The sequence below is a fragment of the Dipodomys ordii genome, unplaced genomic scaffold, assembly GCF_000151885.1.
Source record: "Dipodomys ordii isolate 6190 unplaced genomic scaffold, Dord_2.0 Scaffold94, whole genome shotgun sequence".
In the NCBI taxonomy this organism is placed as follows: domain Eukaryota; kingdom Metazoa; phylum Chordata; class Mammalia; order Rodentia; family Heteromyidae; genus Dipodomys; species Dipodomys ordii.
The window spans coordinates 2,053,124-2,071,777 of record NW_012267310.1 but is presented as its reverse complement, the minus strand read 5'-3'; the positions used below and the strand labels follow the sequence as shown (position 1 = coordinate 2,071,777).

The 18,654-nt window shown below is 31.9% G+C and overlaps 1 protein-coding gene across 4 annotated transcripts in view; it reads right to left on the bottom strand.

The window, feature by feature from the left end:
- The window catches only part of Cnksr2 (connector enhancer of kinase suppressor of Ras 2), a 218,586-nt gene that overhangs the window by 94,634 nt on the left and 105,298 nt on the right, over positions 1-18,654 (bottom strand). For 3 of the 4 annotated variants that reach the window (XM_013026488.1, XM_013026491.1, XM_013026489.1), the window contains exons 9-10: positions 10,295-10,441; positions 364-497 (exon numbers count right to left, since the gene is read on the bottom strand). In XM_013026488.1, coding sequence (XP_012881942.1) covers positions 364-497; positions 10,295-10,441 — 281 coding nt within the window. The remainder of the gene's footprint in view (positions 1-363; positions 498-10,294; positions 10,442-18,654) is intronic. The other variant, XM_013026490.1, reaches the window with a different exon arrangement.

The following is an 18,654-nucleotide window of genomic DNA, read 5'->3' as shown; positions in this document are numbered from 1 at the left end:
AGCCTCCTGAGTAGCTAGGATTACAGGCGTGAGTCACTGGCAGCCCAGCATATTTAATATTTTTATCCTTTACAAAATGTGTGAAATGCTTCAAACTAACCTGAGACTTCCTGGCATTTCTTATCCAAATATCCTTATTTATTACTTACTAAAATAATAGTTACTTAATATCAGTTTCGTGTTGTAGGTAATAATGATTATTTAACATAATTTGTTATTGCTATCAATACTATTGTTAACTAAAGTATATTCATGAACACATTTTCTAGGATGGGTTCATTTTCCTAAGAAAATATTCAAGGCACTGGCTATGCTACTCTTTAGCAATAAGACGCACAGAACAACAGGAAGTTAGTTTTATACCTTGGAATATATGGCTCTGCCGGAGGTGGGGGAATGTAGAGGTCCTGAAGGGCAGAACTGTCTCTTTTGGTGGGTGTACTGATGGTGCTGGAAGGCGTAGCAACGCTGCTTGTGGGACTTCTAGGTATAAGAGGCTGGTTAAAATGAAAAAGAAAATACATACGCACACAAACAACACACAACGACAACAACAATGACACATAGTTATCATTTCAAACTTATCTATTCCTGCAAAGTTCTTCAACTTGGCTGAAAATGAAGAGATATGTTACTTAGCACATAGTTATTCCTTTGAATCCTCAAACTCAAACCATTTATATTCGGAGTCTTCACTTAGTTCCCAACTCACCTTCTTTTCTGTGGTCTAACCACCTAAAAAGCTATTTATAAGGTTAAAAAATACCATAGAATGCTTCATAATGGAAATTCTTATCTCAGAGGAACTTATTTAAATTAAATTTGTTAGAATCCCACTTTTGAAAGATAAAGCTACTTTAGATCTTTTTCCCCAAAAGGCAAAGCACACTCTTAGGTTAGTGGAATGCACAAATTTGCAGAAAAAGTAACAAAAATTGAGTATGAAGCACCGATACAAGAGGATGTTTTCTTAGAAAATGGACTTATTTTCTGTCAATATAAACATATATATCTCCTGAAGGCCACTTTATAGTATATCTTCAAAAGTATGGTGATTAATGTCACACAATCATTTCACCTTTAGAAGGCACACATATATCATTTTAAATATTTTTAATTTCATTTCTAGAGATATGTTTATGCTTATATGTAAGTACCAACTAGGAGGTTGCTTTTTAAAGATACTATACATATATAGATATATCTATCTTTCTCTATATATAATTAAATGGTACATTAGGATGCAGAAACTTAAGAGCACTCCCAATTTCAAGCTTCACAGTCTGAAAATAATCGTGGTTTGAGAAATTATTCTAAAGTGAAACTAAAATTGACAAATTTTTATGTTTATCTTACAGATGTTTGTGAATAACTATGCATACAATTAACATATCAAAATAATAATTAGTGCAATTTCAAACACAAAATTAATGATCACAAGATGAATTGTATTTTCACATGATGAGATGCTGCCATTAGCCAAGTATGGAAACACTTTCAGCATATCTAAGTAGACTCACAGTTCTATTGCTTTAGCATGAACTTCTGGACATTCAAATAAATGCATATTACAACTATTTTATATTGTGACAGTATTTAGTACAGGTAAACAATCTTTTTTTAAAGGTCATGCATAAATACAGTGGTAAGTACAATGTACGTCTTTGGGGCAGGCTACATCAGTTAAAAACTATTCATAATTTTGATCTTCCTTGTTACACAGCTAATCCTTAATAGCTTGAAATGAGGCACCTGCAAAATGACTGTTAAGTTTTAATCTACGTGAAATAGAAGTTAAAAAAACAAGGAAAAATGAATTAGAATGTATTTGGAGGCTTTACATATTCCATCTTTTATCATGTGTAAAAACTGCCAGAAGCTTACATGATAATTGAAGAATTTTAAAATATTGTGCAAGTATGAGGTACAGATTTCTATGTTTAACAATACCTTATTTTTGGAATACTATCTAGTTTAATGATCCTTGTTTTTTGGAAACAAAATCCTTGGTCATGGAAAGTCCTGAGTCACTTTTACTGATTAATGCCATGGAGCCTGAGAAAATAAATATATCTTTCTAAGGATGTATTTAGTACAGCTATACTAAACATTAGAATGAGAAATTTAGTTATTTTATATACTCTGCAATGTGACTACTTATAGTTGTTTTCTTCTTTCAAGATATTGTGTCTCTAAATAGAAATAACATTAAACAGTAAGTCTGACAAAAATTTCACTAGAAATGTAGTAAAGTTCATTATGCAGGATATCAATTTCTAGTACTTATAAAATCATACACTGAGAGAAAATGAATTCCAGTTTGCTTTTCTAATGTTCTAATATTTCTCCTTCTTTAATATATTGCAATACTACAAGTGAACTTAAAGTTATCAAATCATAAGCTTTTAAGTTAAATTTTTGTTGGATTTTTTCCTTTTTAGGGTCCCATTTGGAGACCTCTCTTTTACTGTTATCATTGATAGAGCTAGAGATTACTTTGCTTGTTTAGAACCTATCTTTACCACCTCAACTAAAAGAAAAAAAGGAAGGAAAAAGGACTAGTCATCAGTGCAGCTAACTAGGTACTAAGTGTGAGGTAAAGACTCAGAATATTTTATTTTGCCTGGATGATTACCGTGACTGACTGCTTAGTACATCTTTTTATTTCCTCTTCTCAGGAATTTCCTCATTAGCCCTGTCAACTCCCCTTAAGTTGTTTTTGTTATTTATCTACATTTCAGTTTTCAGCAAGGAGCTGGCATTGATGTCATCAGTTAAAATGTGATTTGCAAAGTAGCAACAAAATACATAGACGAGGAAGATTTAAAAGTGAAGACATACCCGTTTTGATTATATCATACTGGTTCAATTGAAATACTTGAAAGAAACAAGTTGCTCTTATAGAGCAAAAAGAAAATAATCTTTGACTGATAAGTAATGAAATGTATTTCAACTGGTTTATCATATGGTTATCATCTGGGTTATCAATATATTTCACACCAAGTAAAGTTCATGGTAAATAAATATCCAATACATCCAGTAATATTCTCTGTCTCCTTACTGTGGTACTATTGTCAGGCTTGTCAAAGTTAGAATGTAAATATTCTTCTTGAGTATTACTTCTAAAATATCCATCTTTGACATTAAGCAATGAAAAAATGTACTAAAGCAGACGTTTTCTGAGAAAATAAAAATACTTAACTCAAAAGGAGGTCTCTGTGAAAATTTAAAATTCTAATCGCTTATCTGTTTTGAAAGTTGGACAAGAACTGAAATAATGTAAAACTCAAATAATTAAGAATGGAAAGAGGCATTGAAGAACTTCAGAAAGACAGGTCAAAGTAAAGTAGATCAGGCATAAATAACGAAATTAGGTGAAGCCAGTGAGAAAATCTTAATTGTAACAAGGGACATTAAAAACACAACCAGCACCATAACCATTTGTGGGAAAATACACGAAAAAGAATAAACAATGAGGGAAGAGGTGACACTGTTGAAAAAGAAATGTACTCAGTGCCTAACTTATGTAAATGTAACCCCTCTGTACATAACCTTTACAATAAAAAATTTTAAATAATAAATTAAGTAGCCTTTAATTAAAAAATAAACAGCATTCAATTCAAATTTTCATAGGCATTTTTCTTAGATTAAAAAAATAAGAGTATAATACAAAAGGTAGCATTGCTTATCTCAACAAGTTACTTTTAATCATTTGTTCATAACGTTGTATAAGAAAATCAATTACCATTATACTATAAAGAATTTTCAATATAAGAAAAAGTAAGAATAAACAGTAGTAATAATTTCTTTTACCATTTAACACTCTTGTCTCTTGCAGTGGTAAAATTTTTATGGGAAGAAAATTATGAACTATCAATGTTTATGGGTAAAATAAAGGATTTTACTTTTAGACTGTATCTTTTTTTTTTTTTTTTTGGGTCCGGTCGTGGGGCCTGAACTCTGGGCCTGGGCGCTGTCCCTCAGCTCTTCAGCTCAAGGCTAGCGCTCTACCACTTGAGCCACAGCACTTCCGGCTTTTTTCTTTTTGCTTATGTGGTGCTGGGGAATCGAACCCAGGGCCTCATGCATGCAAGGCACGCGCTCTACCACTGAGCCATCTTCCCAGCCCCTAGACTGTATCTTATTAGGCAAGAAACATGAAGCTTTGGTATAACTGGATGTTCTGCTCTGATATGCAACCACATTCAATGTAGATCATTCTAAATCTCACCCAAGGGGGTTTATTTCCTGAAAGGAACTTGTCATAACATTTAGTTTTCATTTCTAAATATTCCTTTTGACATAAAGCTCTCCTTCACATATTCAATAAGGCTCCATCAGGGGAGACAATTTGCATATGTGTTGTTACTCTTGTAAGATTTCTTGAGAGGTCATTGTCATTTATCTCTATAAATGTTTAAATCCTAAATAGACCTCATTCAACAACACATATTTATAGCTTTCGGTCCATTAATCGCAATACCAGGCTCAGAAATCTTCCAGATGGAAGAGATGTATTTTTCATAGTTAAACTACCTGAATATTTTAAATTTGTATTCTAAAATATGGTATGGCACAAATCTTCCTCTGAATCATGAGTAGTAACTTTAACCAAAAGGTACTACTCATCCACCTTAAACTTTATTAGAAGATTAACAATTGTAAACTAAAAATCTCAACTTTTGTAAGGGATCATTGAGATCTAACTTTAAATCATTTGCTGAATCAGGGCATTTTTTTCTTTGTACCTCTTAATTCTAGCATCACTATAGAAACTGAGTACATCTAAAGGTTACCTGTGTATCTCTGAAACCATTATGGTTTTAAAGCCTATGAATAAAGAATCTATATTCGACATTGCAATTTTATTCAAAATACTTTACATTTTACATCTTGGCAAGTATGTTTTAATTTAGTTGTCCCTCTGTATATATAGTAAGTGACTCTGTTTTGATGAAGATATAAAAGTCTTTAATGAAACCAATGACAGAAATAAAGGCAGCCCCAGTATTCAAAAGATTAAAACACTGCATTAAGTTGTTAGTTCTAAAATTCACTAATGAAAAGTTTGCACAGAGCTCGTTTTTGCCTTCTAGGGAGAAAATACCAACTGAAATACAAATGATTACATTACATATAATACCTAGTCAACGATTTTTTTCCTCTTGGGAATAAGCACAAATCCAAGTGCATCACAACAGCCCAATATTTTAGCACAGAACATTTGTACAAGTCCCTTGTCAGTTCAGACAAATTCTTGTTATAATTCTCAACACTAGTATCAGAATATTGCTTTATGTTAACAACTCTTCTTTAATCATGTAGAAATACATTTCAGAGATGTATTCTGGATTTGGGGAGGCAAAATTTTGTATACAATCCTGTAAATTTCTTGACCATGTGAAGAATGTTCAATATAATTTGGAAATTTACTGAGCACACATTTTCTTGGTCACGTTTTTCTTAAGTAGTAAGTTATATGAAAAGAACTTAAGCAAGGGAAATGCACATAGTCAAAACTTTTCCACTCTCAGTTGTTTCACAGCTTCTACTAGAATCCAAATTCTAATAGTTTCTATGAAAGGATTAAGTCTTGTTTCATAAGCATGTAAATTCTCTTTTAAAATAAGATCAGAAAGAAAATAGACATTATTTTTTGATTGTGGATTTATCAAGAAGCAATATCTAATGAAATTTAAAGATACAGATATATGGAACTAAATATGTATGTAGGTACATAGTAAATAACTAATATAGATTCAAGAGTTACACTACAAAATGGCTTTTCCCACAAATATCAGAATTTGTTGCACATTGTATTGAGGCTAATAAATGAATTTAATTTTGCCTTGTCCAATCTTATAGGCATAATTAAACTGACAAAACAAAACTGAGCTTCCATTGTCAAATTATAATAAATATTCTTGGGATATTAGCCAGAGGAAAAACAGATATTTTAGCACTATAGGTGATTACTTATAGTTGCTGTTAATATTGTGAAAACATTTGGCTCAAAATCACAAATGTGACTTAGATGCTTTAATTCATTTGCTTAAATACTGGTGAACTGTAACGTGATGTGACAGTTGCTTGAAGCTATTTACTAATTTGAGCATGTCAGATATAAAAGTGCTACTACCTCCCAGTTAGTACATTTTCAGTTAAAATGTACTTTTTCTAGTGCCATATCTAATTTCGCTGTTTTCTTTAAAATGTTCTTTTCAAACAAAATTCTCAGACACATACAAACTTTCTGTCACTTATTTTTTTCCAGTCACATGAACCTGTAATCTAATACTGAAAGAAATTTATGGCATTTCTGTTTTGCTTTTTATAGAATGACTTTAACCATTCAGAGCTGTTTGTACTTAGACTCTAACATTATCAGAATTTTATAGTTATACCAATTAAGAGACAAATTTGATGTTATGGCTATTTTCTTTCTGTTTCTTTTTTACTCAGAGTTGTTTAAATATCCTGCAAAAATGGCATGAAGGTAATGCTAAACAATAAAACTGAAATGGAAAAGCACAAAATCACTATGCCATCAATGTAAGAGATTTGTGAATAAAAATACAGTTTATGAATAAAATTCTAATCATACAGATTTAGGTTATTTTTAGAAAGAGTCTTAACAATATCTAAATCAGTTTGTTGAATTCCAGCATTGATTTTAGTGATTTTTGAGATGCATTCTCCCCCATAAAAGCTGGGTTACTAAATATTTTTTGAACCACTGATTCCCCATGATGATTTCAATGAAACTTCTTGGCAGTGTCCAATTAATTCACCCATATATCTCTTGTGAGAAGAAAATGACACCACCCATGCATTTTCATAGTACATACATACTAATTAAAACAAATATCTAAAATATACATTGAGGTTTATCCAGAGTTTCATGGGCTCTCTTTCATTTAATAGATGGATTTGACCCTGAACAATCACCATGCTTACCCAAATCAAAGGTATTAGTAGAGGATCCTACTAAGGAAATGTTTTGAAAAACAGTTCTCAGAAAGTAAGGAATCCCTTGTTTACCTTCTTAGAATAAAAGATGCTATCTCAAGTAAGACGTCTCTGTTATTTATGAATGTATGAAGATGACAACATAATTGAATTCTTCTGATGTAACTGAATCTGCTTGTAGTATTTGACTAACGTTAGCTCTAAGTCCTTTATTATTTATTGCAAAATGTTTGAGAAGTCAGGAATTTATCAAAAAAAGCCATAAATTTCATGGAATGTACTGATGAATTTGCTCTGTGAGCATGAAGTTGAATTGTATGCTTTTGTTTATTTGGCTATAATTTGCGAAGAAATTCCAAATCAAAATTCATCATTGTAGTTAATTAACACTGAAACTCATGATTAATTTGAACATTTTAGGAAAAAAACTTCTACATTCAGTAATGTGGTATTCTTTAATAATGTTTTACTTTATGGTACTATGTTGAATTTGAATAACTGTATTTCCTTCTTAGTTCTAAAAAGATAATAGTGTCTACCTCCATACTACATGAATTTTGCTATATTTTATTTGAAAAGACTAGCAGGTATGTTAAGCCTAGTATAGTATAATGAAAAGATGAAAGACATACTGAGTTATATAAAAGCCACCTATTCTTTTTTTAGTAATCTAAGTAATCTCTTGATGTACCCTATGGAAAAAAGAAATGGCATAACGATGACATAATGCACATTTCTCCAAGTTTGAATATTAAGGATATATATTGAAATGAATTAATGTGTTCTGACTCCATTTTATTTGTATAGACACCAGAAGCAAGAAAACAGTAATAATGGCATTAGTGTCTACATAGAGCACTGTTACATTTAGCATTTATGTTTCACATCTGAGGTTGTTACGTACAAGGAAGAAGTGTTTACCTCAGACAAAGTCATTAAAGCATCTACTGTTACCTTCAAGATTGTCTCATCCCATTATATGACTTATCCCCTTCAACTTCCAGACCCCATTACCCGCAGGATTTTGTCCATCTTTAATTGTATAAAAACTGTTTTTGTTCTAGAAAAAAATTCTAAATATTTTTCCTGGCATCTGCATTATAGCATAGGTCAAAATCTTAAGATCAATAAAGAAATCCTAATGGCACATTTTTTATAGGTCCTCAAAATAGATTGGAGGGACATCTGGTGGAGGTGGTGGTGGTAGTTTATATTATAGAATTTATACAGTTTCTTACTCCTAAGTTTTTTGTTTCAGCACTACTAGGAGGAATTTAATTGACACAAACGCTCTCCTGCTCTACTAAAATAACCTCAACAACTGAGGTAATCTCCAAAAATGTTAAAAGTACTTTTTTCTCTTCAAAGGTATTATTTATCTATAGGTGGTTGATCTTGGTCAATACATTTTAGGTGAAGCATATTTAGCTGAGATAACAAATGTGTTGCTACATATGTTAGAATCTGCATGAATTCTGATTTCCATTCTTTCTAAATTTGGCATTTTAAGAAAGTACATATACAAATACTTTTAGCTTATCCTAATAAACAATGAGGAGCAAATATTAGTTATCTCATAAAGCAAATTTCTGGGCATTTAGGAATGAACTTAAAATAGTACCTAAAAATCTATTATAATTATGTGATAATGAATACTGTAAGCCATTTGGCATCATTGTTGTCTAGCTATGAAAAAATATATTAAATGTATTGTATATGTAACAAAATATTGGTCTTCAATTTATTTTAGTGATTCTTGAGTATCCTATGGTGTTCACTCCCCAGTCTGTGATGGTAGAGAAGAGTATAAGATTGGAGTAAATTATCAATATATTTGCTATAGAGTGTCCTTTACACAGAGAACATGGATCAACAAGAAATTAAAGTGTGGTGTGAAAGTCCCTTTTATGATGGACAAGATATTAAATTTAATAACACATATGCAGAGAAGAGCACAGGATGGATGAAAGTATGGGCCTATTCTTCTGCGATTCCACCTCTTCAAACTTTGATAGAGAGGAATTTGGTGAAGACGTTAATAGGAAACTCCAGAGTAGAACAACAAAGCAATTTATAATGCAGTGAGGAAAAAAATAATGTGATGATAAAGTCTGATTTCTCACCTATGATTAAATCAGGCAACTATTGATCTCTGAACTTCAGTGGCAGTCAGATGTATTTGATAATAAACATACATTTGAAGTCAAATGAATTTGGAGATATTAATATGATTTACATTTATTCATTTGAAAAGTGGGTTCATATTAAAATGTTAACAACTAATGTTGAAACATTTTGTTTTTGTATTATTTAAATATAATGCCAACTTTGAGGAGAATAAATACAATAATGTTTTAAACAACTAAGAATCATCACAATCTATAAGGCCAGCTATGTGAAATAATTTACTTATTAGGAAAAAATCCATGAGTGGCCAAAGGTACTAAGTACAGAGCTTAATAACATTACATACAAGTGACATCAATGCATTTTCATATACTGCATCCATGATTATTCTGAACAATGGCCAGTAAGTTCAATTCAATGGGAGATTTAACTTTTTAATTAGATCGATACAAAAAGCTAATAATCTGCCATTTAAAAAATACAGGGCATGTAAAAGAAAGACTTCCTATGATAAGTTTAAAAGTTCTACCCTGACTGAAATGTATGGAAATCTATCACTTCCCTGACTTTTGCCAATCAGAATATTTTGTATCTTTCTGGATAACTCTTAATGAATATAATTTATCACTATGTAGAGTAATATTTTATGCTGAAGAAAAATTCTAATGTAACAATTTCTCTATTTTTGTCACCCTATAGGATAGAAAAAGGAAAAATGAAGAATTAGGAGGAATGTTCTAGGGAGAATTTAATTACTAATTTAAAACTTCATTTTCCTATTGTTTGCAAATTACTAACTCAGGACTTGATTTAAAACAACTCTATAAACTATCATCTAGCCTCTTCCAGAAGTATATATGATGATAACCTATAAAATACCAGATTATATTATGAGTCCTCTTATTTTAATTCCTCTTTATATTTTGGTGTGGAATATCATGTTGTCTTTTGGAATTGTGCTTTAAGTGTTTATGAATTAAGACAGAACTTTTTTTTATCATTTGGGTTTTAGTAACTCTCAGATTCATCATAAATAAGCCTATTAGGATAAGCTGTGAAGAGATAATTTCACAAACAAATTTTCAAAAGCATACAAGGTTAATCCATATGCTGCTGAGATGAGGCACAATAAAGAAGCAATACTGAGATCATCTATGGCTAAAATGATGGTGTATGACTTATGATTAAGCTTCATTACCTGCAGAGCAAGGGGCTTCCATCTCATATTTTTCAGTAAAGCTGGTGCTGAGGTAAGCATGCTCTGAGGTCGCTTTTTCAAAGTTAAGATAACACCACTCGGGTCCTCTCGTAGTGCATTCACCAAATTTTTCAACTGCCACCCCACCTGGTAACCAGCAAAATCATTACAATAAAATTGAGGTACAGTATTCAAAGATTTAATGTTCTCCCCATTTAATAAGATTAGTAAAAATCACACAAATGGTGTATCATCCTATCAATTTTCAGGAGATATATATTCAAGAAAGAAAATTTATCTTTGAATTGATTAACCATGTTATTGCATTAGAGTCCATAGAATTATGAGACAACATAATGGACACTGAACATGTCAAAGCAGAGGCTAAAATGATATCCTTTCGATGTAAAGAAATCAGGCCACCATTGGTGCTGCTCAGCTGCTAGGTGTAGATCCAAGCTCTGTTCACAAGTACAATTTACAAATGCACATGACAGAAACAAGGAATTGGCAACGTCCTGAGCTTACAAATTACACCACATGCTTTCTCATCACCATCTTTTAGCGATATGTGGTTACAAGAGTCTCTAAATTAGACTGACATTAGTTGGTACTGACACACCAAGGCAACATTGTAATACAAGGACAGCAGCTTCCATGAAATCAACCTTTTAACATGTTACAAAGATAGAATCTAATGACACAAAAATGCTACTCCAATGCAGCAGCTATTGGGAATATGTTCTAAACAACCCTATGCATGTAAAATATAGCATGCCAAATTTAATGAAGCAATTCTGCTTAAATATCACCTCAAAGTATTTTGTATGACTAAACCAAATACTTGATAAATGTCTTTAAACCTGGCTTCAAAATTACTCATTCAAATTACTTCACTCATCATCCTTTGAAAAATTTTAACAAAGAATAATGTCTATTAATTTAGTTTTAAAATAGACTACAGATACAGTATTAGATACAAAGTCCTACAACTGTGATTTAAAGAAACATTTAAAAATCTTACTCCAATATTTATTTTAAAAATACATTTCACATTTAAAACAGAGAAAAACCATTTATACCAACTCTAATGGGTAGTAATATTCCAGGATGTATTCTACAAATACATTGGGTCAAAGTTTATCCTGGTTTGCAAACAGGATTTAGAAAACGGTTGCAACAGTAATGTAGTTTCTTCCTAGGCACCCAAGTAAGAGAGTGTGAACCTCTTTTGTGTGTTATTCACTATGTTTTTGCCTGGAAGATATTACTCAAGCTGGAGAGAATGAGCATCCTTCACCAAAAGAAGGAAAGATCACCCAGAAGCTATGAATAGGTAAAATGGAAGAAGCAAGATGCATGCTACACTACTTAAAGTCTCAGATTGGCTGGGTGTGGTAGCACATGCCTATGATCCCAGCACCTTAGGAAGTAGAGGTAGTAGGAGCATAGTTTGAGGCTGGCCTTGTGCATAAGTGAGAAATCCTAGCAGAAAAACAGTAAAAAAAAAACAAACAAACAAACCTGGGAGCAGTAGTAGAGCACTTGCCTAACCAGCTCAAGGCTCTTGAGTTCAATTCCTTGTACTATCACTACCACCAATTAAACAAAGAAAGAAAGAAAGAAAGAAAGAAAGAAAGAAAGAAAGAAAGAAAGAAAGAAAGAAAGAAAGAAAGAAAGAAAGAAAGAAAGAAAGAAGAAAGAGGAAGAAAAGGGAAAAGAAAGAAACCAAAATGCCTAGGAGTCTCTAATTTCAAACAAAACTATCACTATGATACTTGGTTAACATGAATAATAGGTAGTCACTCTAGAAAATGCACATTAATGAAGATCAGCTATAGTATGGAGCTGGTCCAATGCTTATCACATATAACTGGAGATTGGTTTGTGTCCAAATGTATATTACATTGAGTTTTATTCCTCTGATAGGTAGGTAGTGTCCCTACATCCATTTCTATAAGCTAAGAGTCAAAGCAAAACGGGTTCCAATTCAGGTGTTTGCTTGCCAAAATATGGATGTAACTTCTGAGTACAAGTTTGAAGAAGATATGTTGTTTATACAAAGAGTTTATAAATAACTTATTAACGATAACCATATTTTATTATTTATCCATTCACATAATTAATAGTTGTATTCAGCAGCCAATGTGATAGCCACATCATTCTTCCAACATAAATGTTCTCAATAATGAATTATACATAGATGTCTTTTCATAATTTTATTTCCATTTTACTCTATAAAATGATTGCTGTGCATAGCTGAGGATTTTTAAGGCTAGATGGTGTTTCCTGTGAAATGTTCAGTACAATTTGCTTCATTATGTTCTTTCATAAATTCTATATATGGAAGAAAAAGTAGGCATATTAATTTAAGTACTTTACAATCAGCCTCTCTGCTACTGTTGACACAACACTATCAATGTTATTTCTTTAAAAAAGCAAATGAATATACACCAAAGATTATATATAGTAAATATCTTTGGCTCCAAAATTCAACTTCCACTGCCATGAGGGAAAGACTGGACAAAGGAAACCAAGATAAATGAGCAACACATGTGACACAATATTGTTTAAACCCACCAAATACTGCACATGAGTAAATGTCCACTAGTAAGAGATTTACTATATGGAACAAAATTAAGTTCCAAAATGGCAAATGCAATTTAATTCCATTGTTGCCAAAAAATGAATATCGATATGAAAGAGAGATCCTAACTATTAATGGTAGTTACATTAAAGAATAAACACCACGATATAATTTCTTTTTTATACTTCTGTTTCCTGAACAAGCAATATGCATGAGTAACTTTTGTAAGCACTTAAAATTGTAAAATACATGGGTTTTAGTCTATGGCTATTTTAATTAGATATGATTAATTTTATGGATTAACCAATCAAGACTGTTATGGATGGAAAATTTCTATAAGCATGGAATCAGAAAGGTAACACTGTTTAAAATAGTAAAAGGTGGCAATGGGGAAGTCAAATCTGTGCATTATGTCTTTAGATGATTAGCAAAAGCAAATACAAATTTATTATTGAATTACTCAATAAGTCAAGAATTCCAATATCTGCTGACTTCTGATTCAACAACTGATTTTCAATTACACAATTTTAGTGAATGACTCCATTTAAGCATTAAGTTAGTTTCACATAGAAATTGCCAAAAGAAGCTGTTATGGACTGATGCACAACAGCAATCCCAGCTCATCAGAGGCAGTCAGGGGAATGAACGTTTGAGACCAGTCTAGGCAAAGGTAATAAGATCCTATCCTAGAAACAAAATAGAAAGGGCTAGGAGTGTAGCTCAAGTGATAGAGTACTACCTAGCAAATGAGGCCCTGGGTTATATTCCCAGTACGATAAAAAGTTGCTGAATGGTAGTAAAGGACACTGCATAATTCACAGCCTATGTGTACACATGACCTCATGGCTTTCTTATTTGAATAGTCCTTTTTTTCTTCCATAGTCTTTTCTGAAACTTAATTTTCATTGCTTCTAAAAAGCCTTATGCCCTTTCCACTGCACATTGTCTTATATTGCCATATTTAACAACTGTCCTCATTTTATTGGTGAATAAGATAACCACAGAACCCTGGTTCTGTGACACCACCAACTTCCAGCCAGATGAGATGCAATGAATACTTGAAATTATTTTCTTTAATAGCTATTTAGACACTTATGGTTGCCATACTACAGGGGAAAATCAGTAGATGATGTGAAAAAATGAAGATTGGAAACTTCCATGATAGAAGCTAAATGTAACAGTACACATACCAAAATGTATAAAACATAAATGCATGCTAATCATTTTTCCAAGGTTAGGTTTTTGTCTTCTTATTTAAGTTCCTAGATATAATTTTAAAATATTAATTATAATAGACATGAATTGGAAACCATGTAAAACATAACAGAAATATGAAAAATGATTATAATGTAATCTTCCATTGGCTCCAAAGTTTCTGTGTACTCAGAAAAAGAAGGAGCTTGAAGGAAAGAAAACAGTGTCAAAGAAGGTAAAAAATGAGGAAATCAGATCTTCTCTGGGCATTAAAGAGATAACAGATGATGGATAAATATGAAGAAAAACAGTCTAACAATAAAGATATCCAAAAAGGAATTGGAGTACTTGTGAAACAGTGAACTCTACATTAAGAGATGTTTCAATATTGTTGTGCAGACAAAATAATTACAGAACTTCAAAGGCCTAATACATTCCAACTTTAATTATAGAATGGGTAGAAACAATCAAATAGATTACAACAGTTTGTCTCAAGTAGAGGAATGTGGTCTTGCTACATCTCCATTTGTCTTATATATCTCTTCTCCCTCACATTTTTCTAATTTTTATGTCATCTTACAATGTTCTCTTCTTCTTCAAGAACTTACAATTACAACTTCCTGCCTATTAATCCAAGGACTTTCTAACTATTCCTGGTTCCTATCAAGAACTCTAGTAAAAACATTCCAAGTGTTCAGTTCATTGATACTAACAGCTACTAAACAATCAAGTACTGATAAATTGATGTGCTAGATTCCTCACATCCATAATAAAATCATTTTATGTTTTCATTCTTTCAACAGCCCAGTGAAGTAAATTTTTAAACTGGTCCTGTACATGAAGATATTGAATGAAAATGAGACTTGTTGAACCAAGATTATAACAATACTAAGTGACAAAGACAGAATTTATACTTAAATCCTCCAGCACCAAGTATTTTCACCCAAATATATATTGTTAGCTTAAATGAAAACAATATTGAAAAATGTTAATGGTAATAATAATGAATCAAGATTCTCATCATCCTCTCAACTTGGGAGTATGGTGTCACCTATAAAAAGCCCCCCACTAGTTTAATCCATATGTGTCCTAAAAATAGAACACAGCAATTAATACCTCTTCTCACTGCCTTATTTCTGGTGTAGATACCTATTTGCTAGACTTAAAACAGACTCCTGATCTGCCTTTCTGCTTCTAGTCTTTTGAGCCTTCAAAAATACTGCTATGTGTAAAAGTACTCCTCTGTTCAAAACCTTGCAATAGATCTACAAAGGACCAACGTGAGAATCAATCTTTATATAGGTTCTTAATAATATTGTTACAGTTTTGTTATATCTTTTAATGTAAGAAAGAATGTATTAGAAATACCAGGAAGGTTTGTTAGCCAACATACTACTATATTTTATCACCCCAAGTTTTTGATCCAGTAGTTCTGGGGTAGATTCAAGAATCTGCTTAAAAAATAAATTTCTCAATCATGATACTACTAGTAGTCTGGGAACATACTGAGAATTACTATAATAGATCAATGGCTCCTTGCAGTGACTAATGCATGCCTAGAATAATTTCAGTGTCTATTACATTTATAAAGAATGGGCATAATAACTCAGATTAGTAATAAGTTTTGTAAGTTTTATAGTGTGGATACAATGGTGTATGTGACACAATCTGTACCTTATTAAAAAGTAAGATGAACAGGGAAGAGATCAACAGATGAATAAACCTTTAGAGCAGAATGAGAGAAGTACCTAAATGGAGTGTCTACTAGGTGTGGCTAAAGTGGCACCTAATGCATCCCATCGTAAGGGTTTGTTAAAGGAAGGCTCCCAATTAGGTTAAGCCAAATCATTATGATTTGAAGAGATGAAGGGGTGGCTGGTAGCTGAAGGGATGAAGAAAATTGGGAGACAAAGTGTTAAGTTTGAGCAATTTCACTAATTCAGAATGCATGGATGACAGAACAAAGGAAAGAGTAATGATGAAGGAGAACAAAACGGAGTTTGGATGAGTACAAAAGACTTGTTCAAGTAGAATTATTCAAGTTGGCTAAATAGTGAATTTACATTTTCCTCAAATGCTGTTTTTCATTTCAGCAATATGTGCATAAACACGGTTCCCCCTGTTTATAATTTTCTTTTACTTATTAAAATCTTATCTTCCCATAAAGGCTCATAGTACAGGCAGTATCCATAATAAAGTCTTCTTAAAAGTAGAACTCTATTTTCCTTATGTGAATCTCAGAACGCATTGTACCTCACTTGTAACATTTTTATTCCTGTTAAAATACATTTTCCCTTACCTTTTACTATCTACTTCTCAGAAGTGGATTTTAAGAGTTTTAAGGATAAAAAGAGAAATCATTTCTTTAGCTATACTCTGCAGTACCTTACAAATGGTTAATTAACAATGGAATTAGTGAGGTGATGAAGTGATGAAAGCTAACTGTTTCAAACATAATAAAATGTCCCTAAGCCCCAAAGGAGGGCTTAGGGGTTTTTGGCATGTAAAATCAAGATGTGTAATGCTTATAGTATGGCATATTCAACGTTGAATGACATATAATATAAAACAAAATGTTTTATACATAATTACAAAGCTAACATGAACTTTTGCCCCTAATTTACCATAAATCATTTCCCTTAAAAGTGAACATCTGGTTACTCAACAAAAAAATTCATTGTGATGTGATTATGATAAGGTATGATGTGATTATGATAATAGTGGATAAATTGTTACTTGCCTTAGAAGGATTTTAGTTCATCATACACATTATATAAACACTCTTGATATGGTATTTTATTCCCTCAAATTATTTTACACTAGTTGTGTATAGTCCAAGAGTATTTCATTGACATGAAGTTCAAGGGCTGGAATGACCCTTTTAAAAAACACCATTTGTATCTTATACAAAATGTGTCTTATTATTGGCTAATGGTTCCTACATGTGCTGAATTTCTAACATTGTCTTCCTCATTCAACAAGATAGAAATCAATGTCTCAAAGCAATAGCTAATCTTATCCCTTACAAATCTCCAATACAAACATGAAATGTATTTTGTATACAACACAAACAGGGCTAAAATTTCCCAAAAGAAGGTCACTAAAGTATGCCAAGTTTTAAAGGCCAGAGGTTCTGCTTTCTTGTGGATGAAACAGACATCAGGTGCAAAGTAACATAAGTTGATACATCCTGAATAATTGTCGGCCTCGGTTAGGATTACAACAGGCCTTGGAGTTGGTGCTGTGGAGATGAGAGGTTTCCTTTCTTTTGAGAACATAGAGGGAAGAAGTTGTCTTTTACCCCTTTACTACTTGCCCTGATCTGTTTTCCAAACATAAGATGAATTATTTTGTCAACATTTTCAAAGTGATTAACTTTCACATATGCCTTTGTGTGTATACATATGTCTATTTACAGGTATAAATCAGACCTTCTCACAAAGGAAATTTCAAAGAGACTTGAGGTAATGGCTATATCAATGACTGAGGCTATGAGTGAGTCATGCAATATCTAAATGTCTTTGTTTTCAAAAGCACTGGGAAGACAAGCCATCATGCTATGGTTAATTACACTTTTGTCTTTGGTAAAATATTTTGGTGTTGATATACCTATAGGTTTTTGCATCAAAAGTTATAGAAGAATCAAATAAATTAAATATTTTATAGTGATTGCTACCTTCTTTAGCAAAACAAGCTATATAGAGGAAACATTACACTTTGTAAGCATTTCTGAACTAATGAATTCTGACACCCTGTCAATCAAAGGTTCTGTAACTACTGTATCTCAAGTAGCAATGTAAAAATTTACTTATACTCAGTGTACCCTTTGTATTCCTGGTGTCTGTGCTCCTGTGATAAGCTGATTCCAAAGCATTTTGTACAATCAGCTCTCATTTTCTACTTTCATTTTAACATGGCATTGGGTAATTCTGTAGTCTCTGGGCCAAATGTTTATTTTGGACACTTTATAGTTTTCATTCATATATGCTACAAAAACGAAATCAATGCTACTTCATTTTAATATTTGTATCGTTCATGATGTTCTTTCACTTCTGTAAATAATAAAATTTACTGCATCTGAAAAGATGCAGAGATGGGAGAAAAGAAGAAGGCATTACAGTGAAAAGGAAAGCTACGTAGTGAACTTCTAATTATATCATGAACTTTAGTCTTCCAAAGAGTAGTAACATATTTTAGAAGAATCATAATACATTGTAAACTATATTTTTATAAGAATATTTTCATAAGTTAACATTTAGAGCAATTTTGTCTGCATAAGTCTGGAAATTATAAAATTTCAGCCATTCATCCTTATGATTAATTTTTGTTCTTGCAAAGACACTGGATATATATGTATTTAAAAAAAAGAAAAAGAAAAGATTCCCAAACATAGAAGAAAATTATTTCAAAAAAATAAACCCCTCCTTAGGGATTTTTAGATATTATCATTACTAATGAAAAATTTGTACTTAAATCTAGTTTAGGAACCTAAACAACAGAAGTAATCAAAAAGCAACCCAAACCTCAGTATTCAAAGGTACTATGTTTAAAATATTATGACTCTGCTACTTTAAAAAAT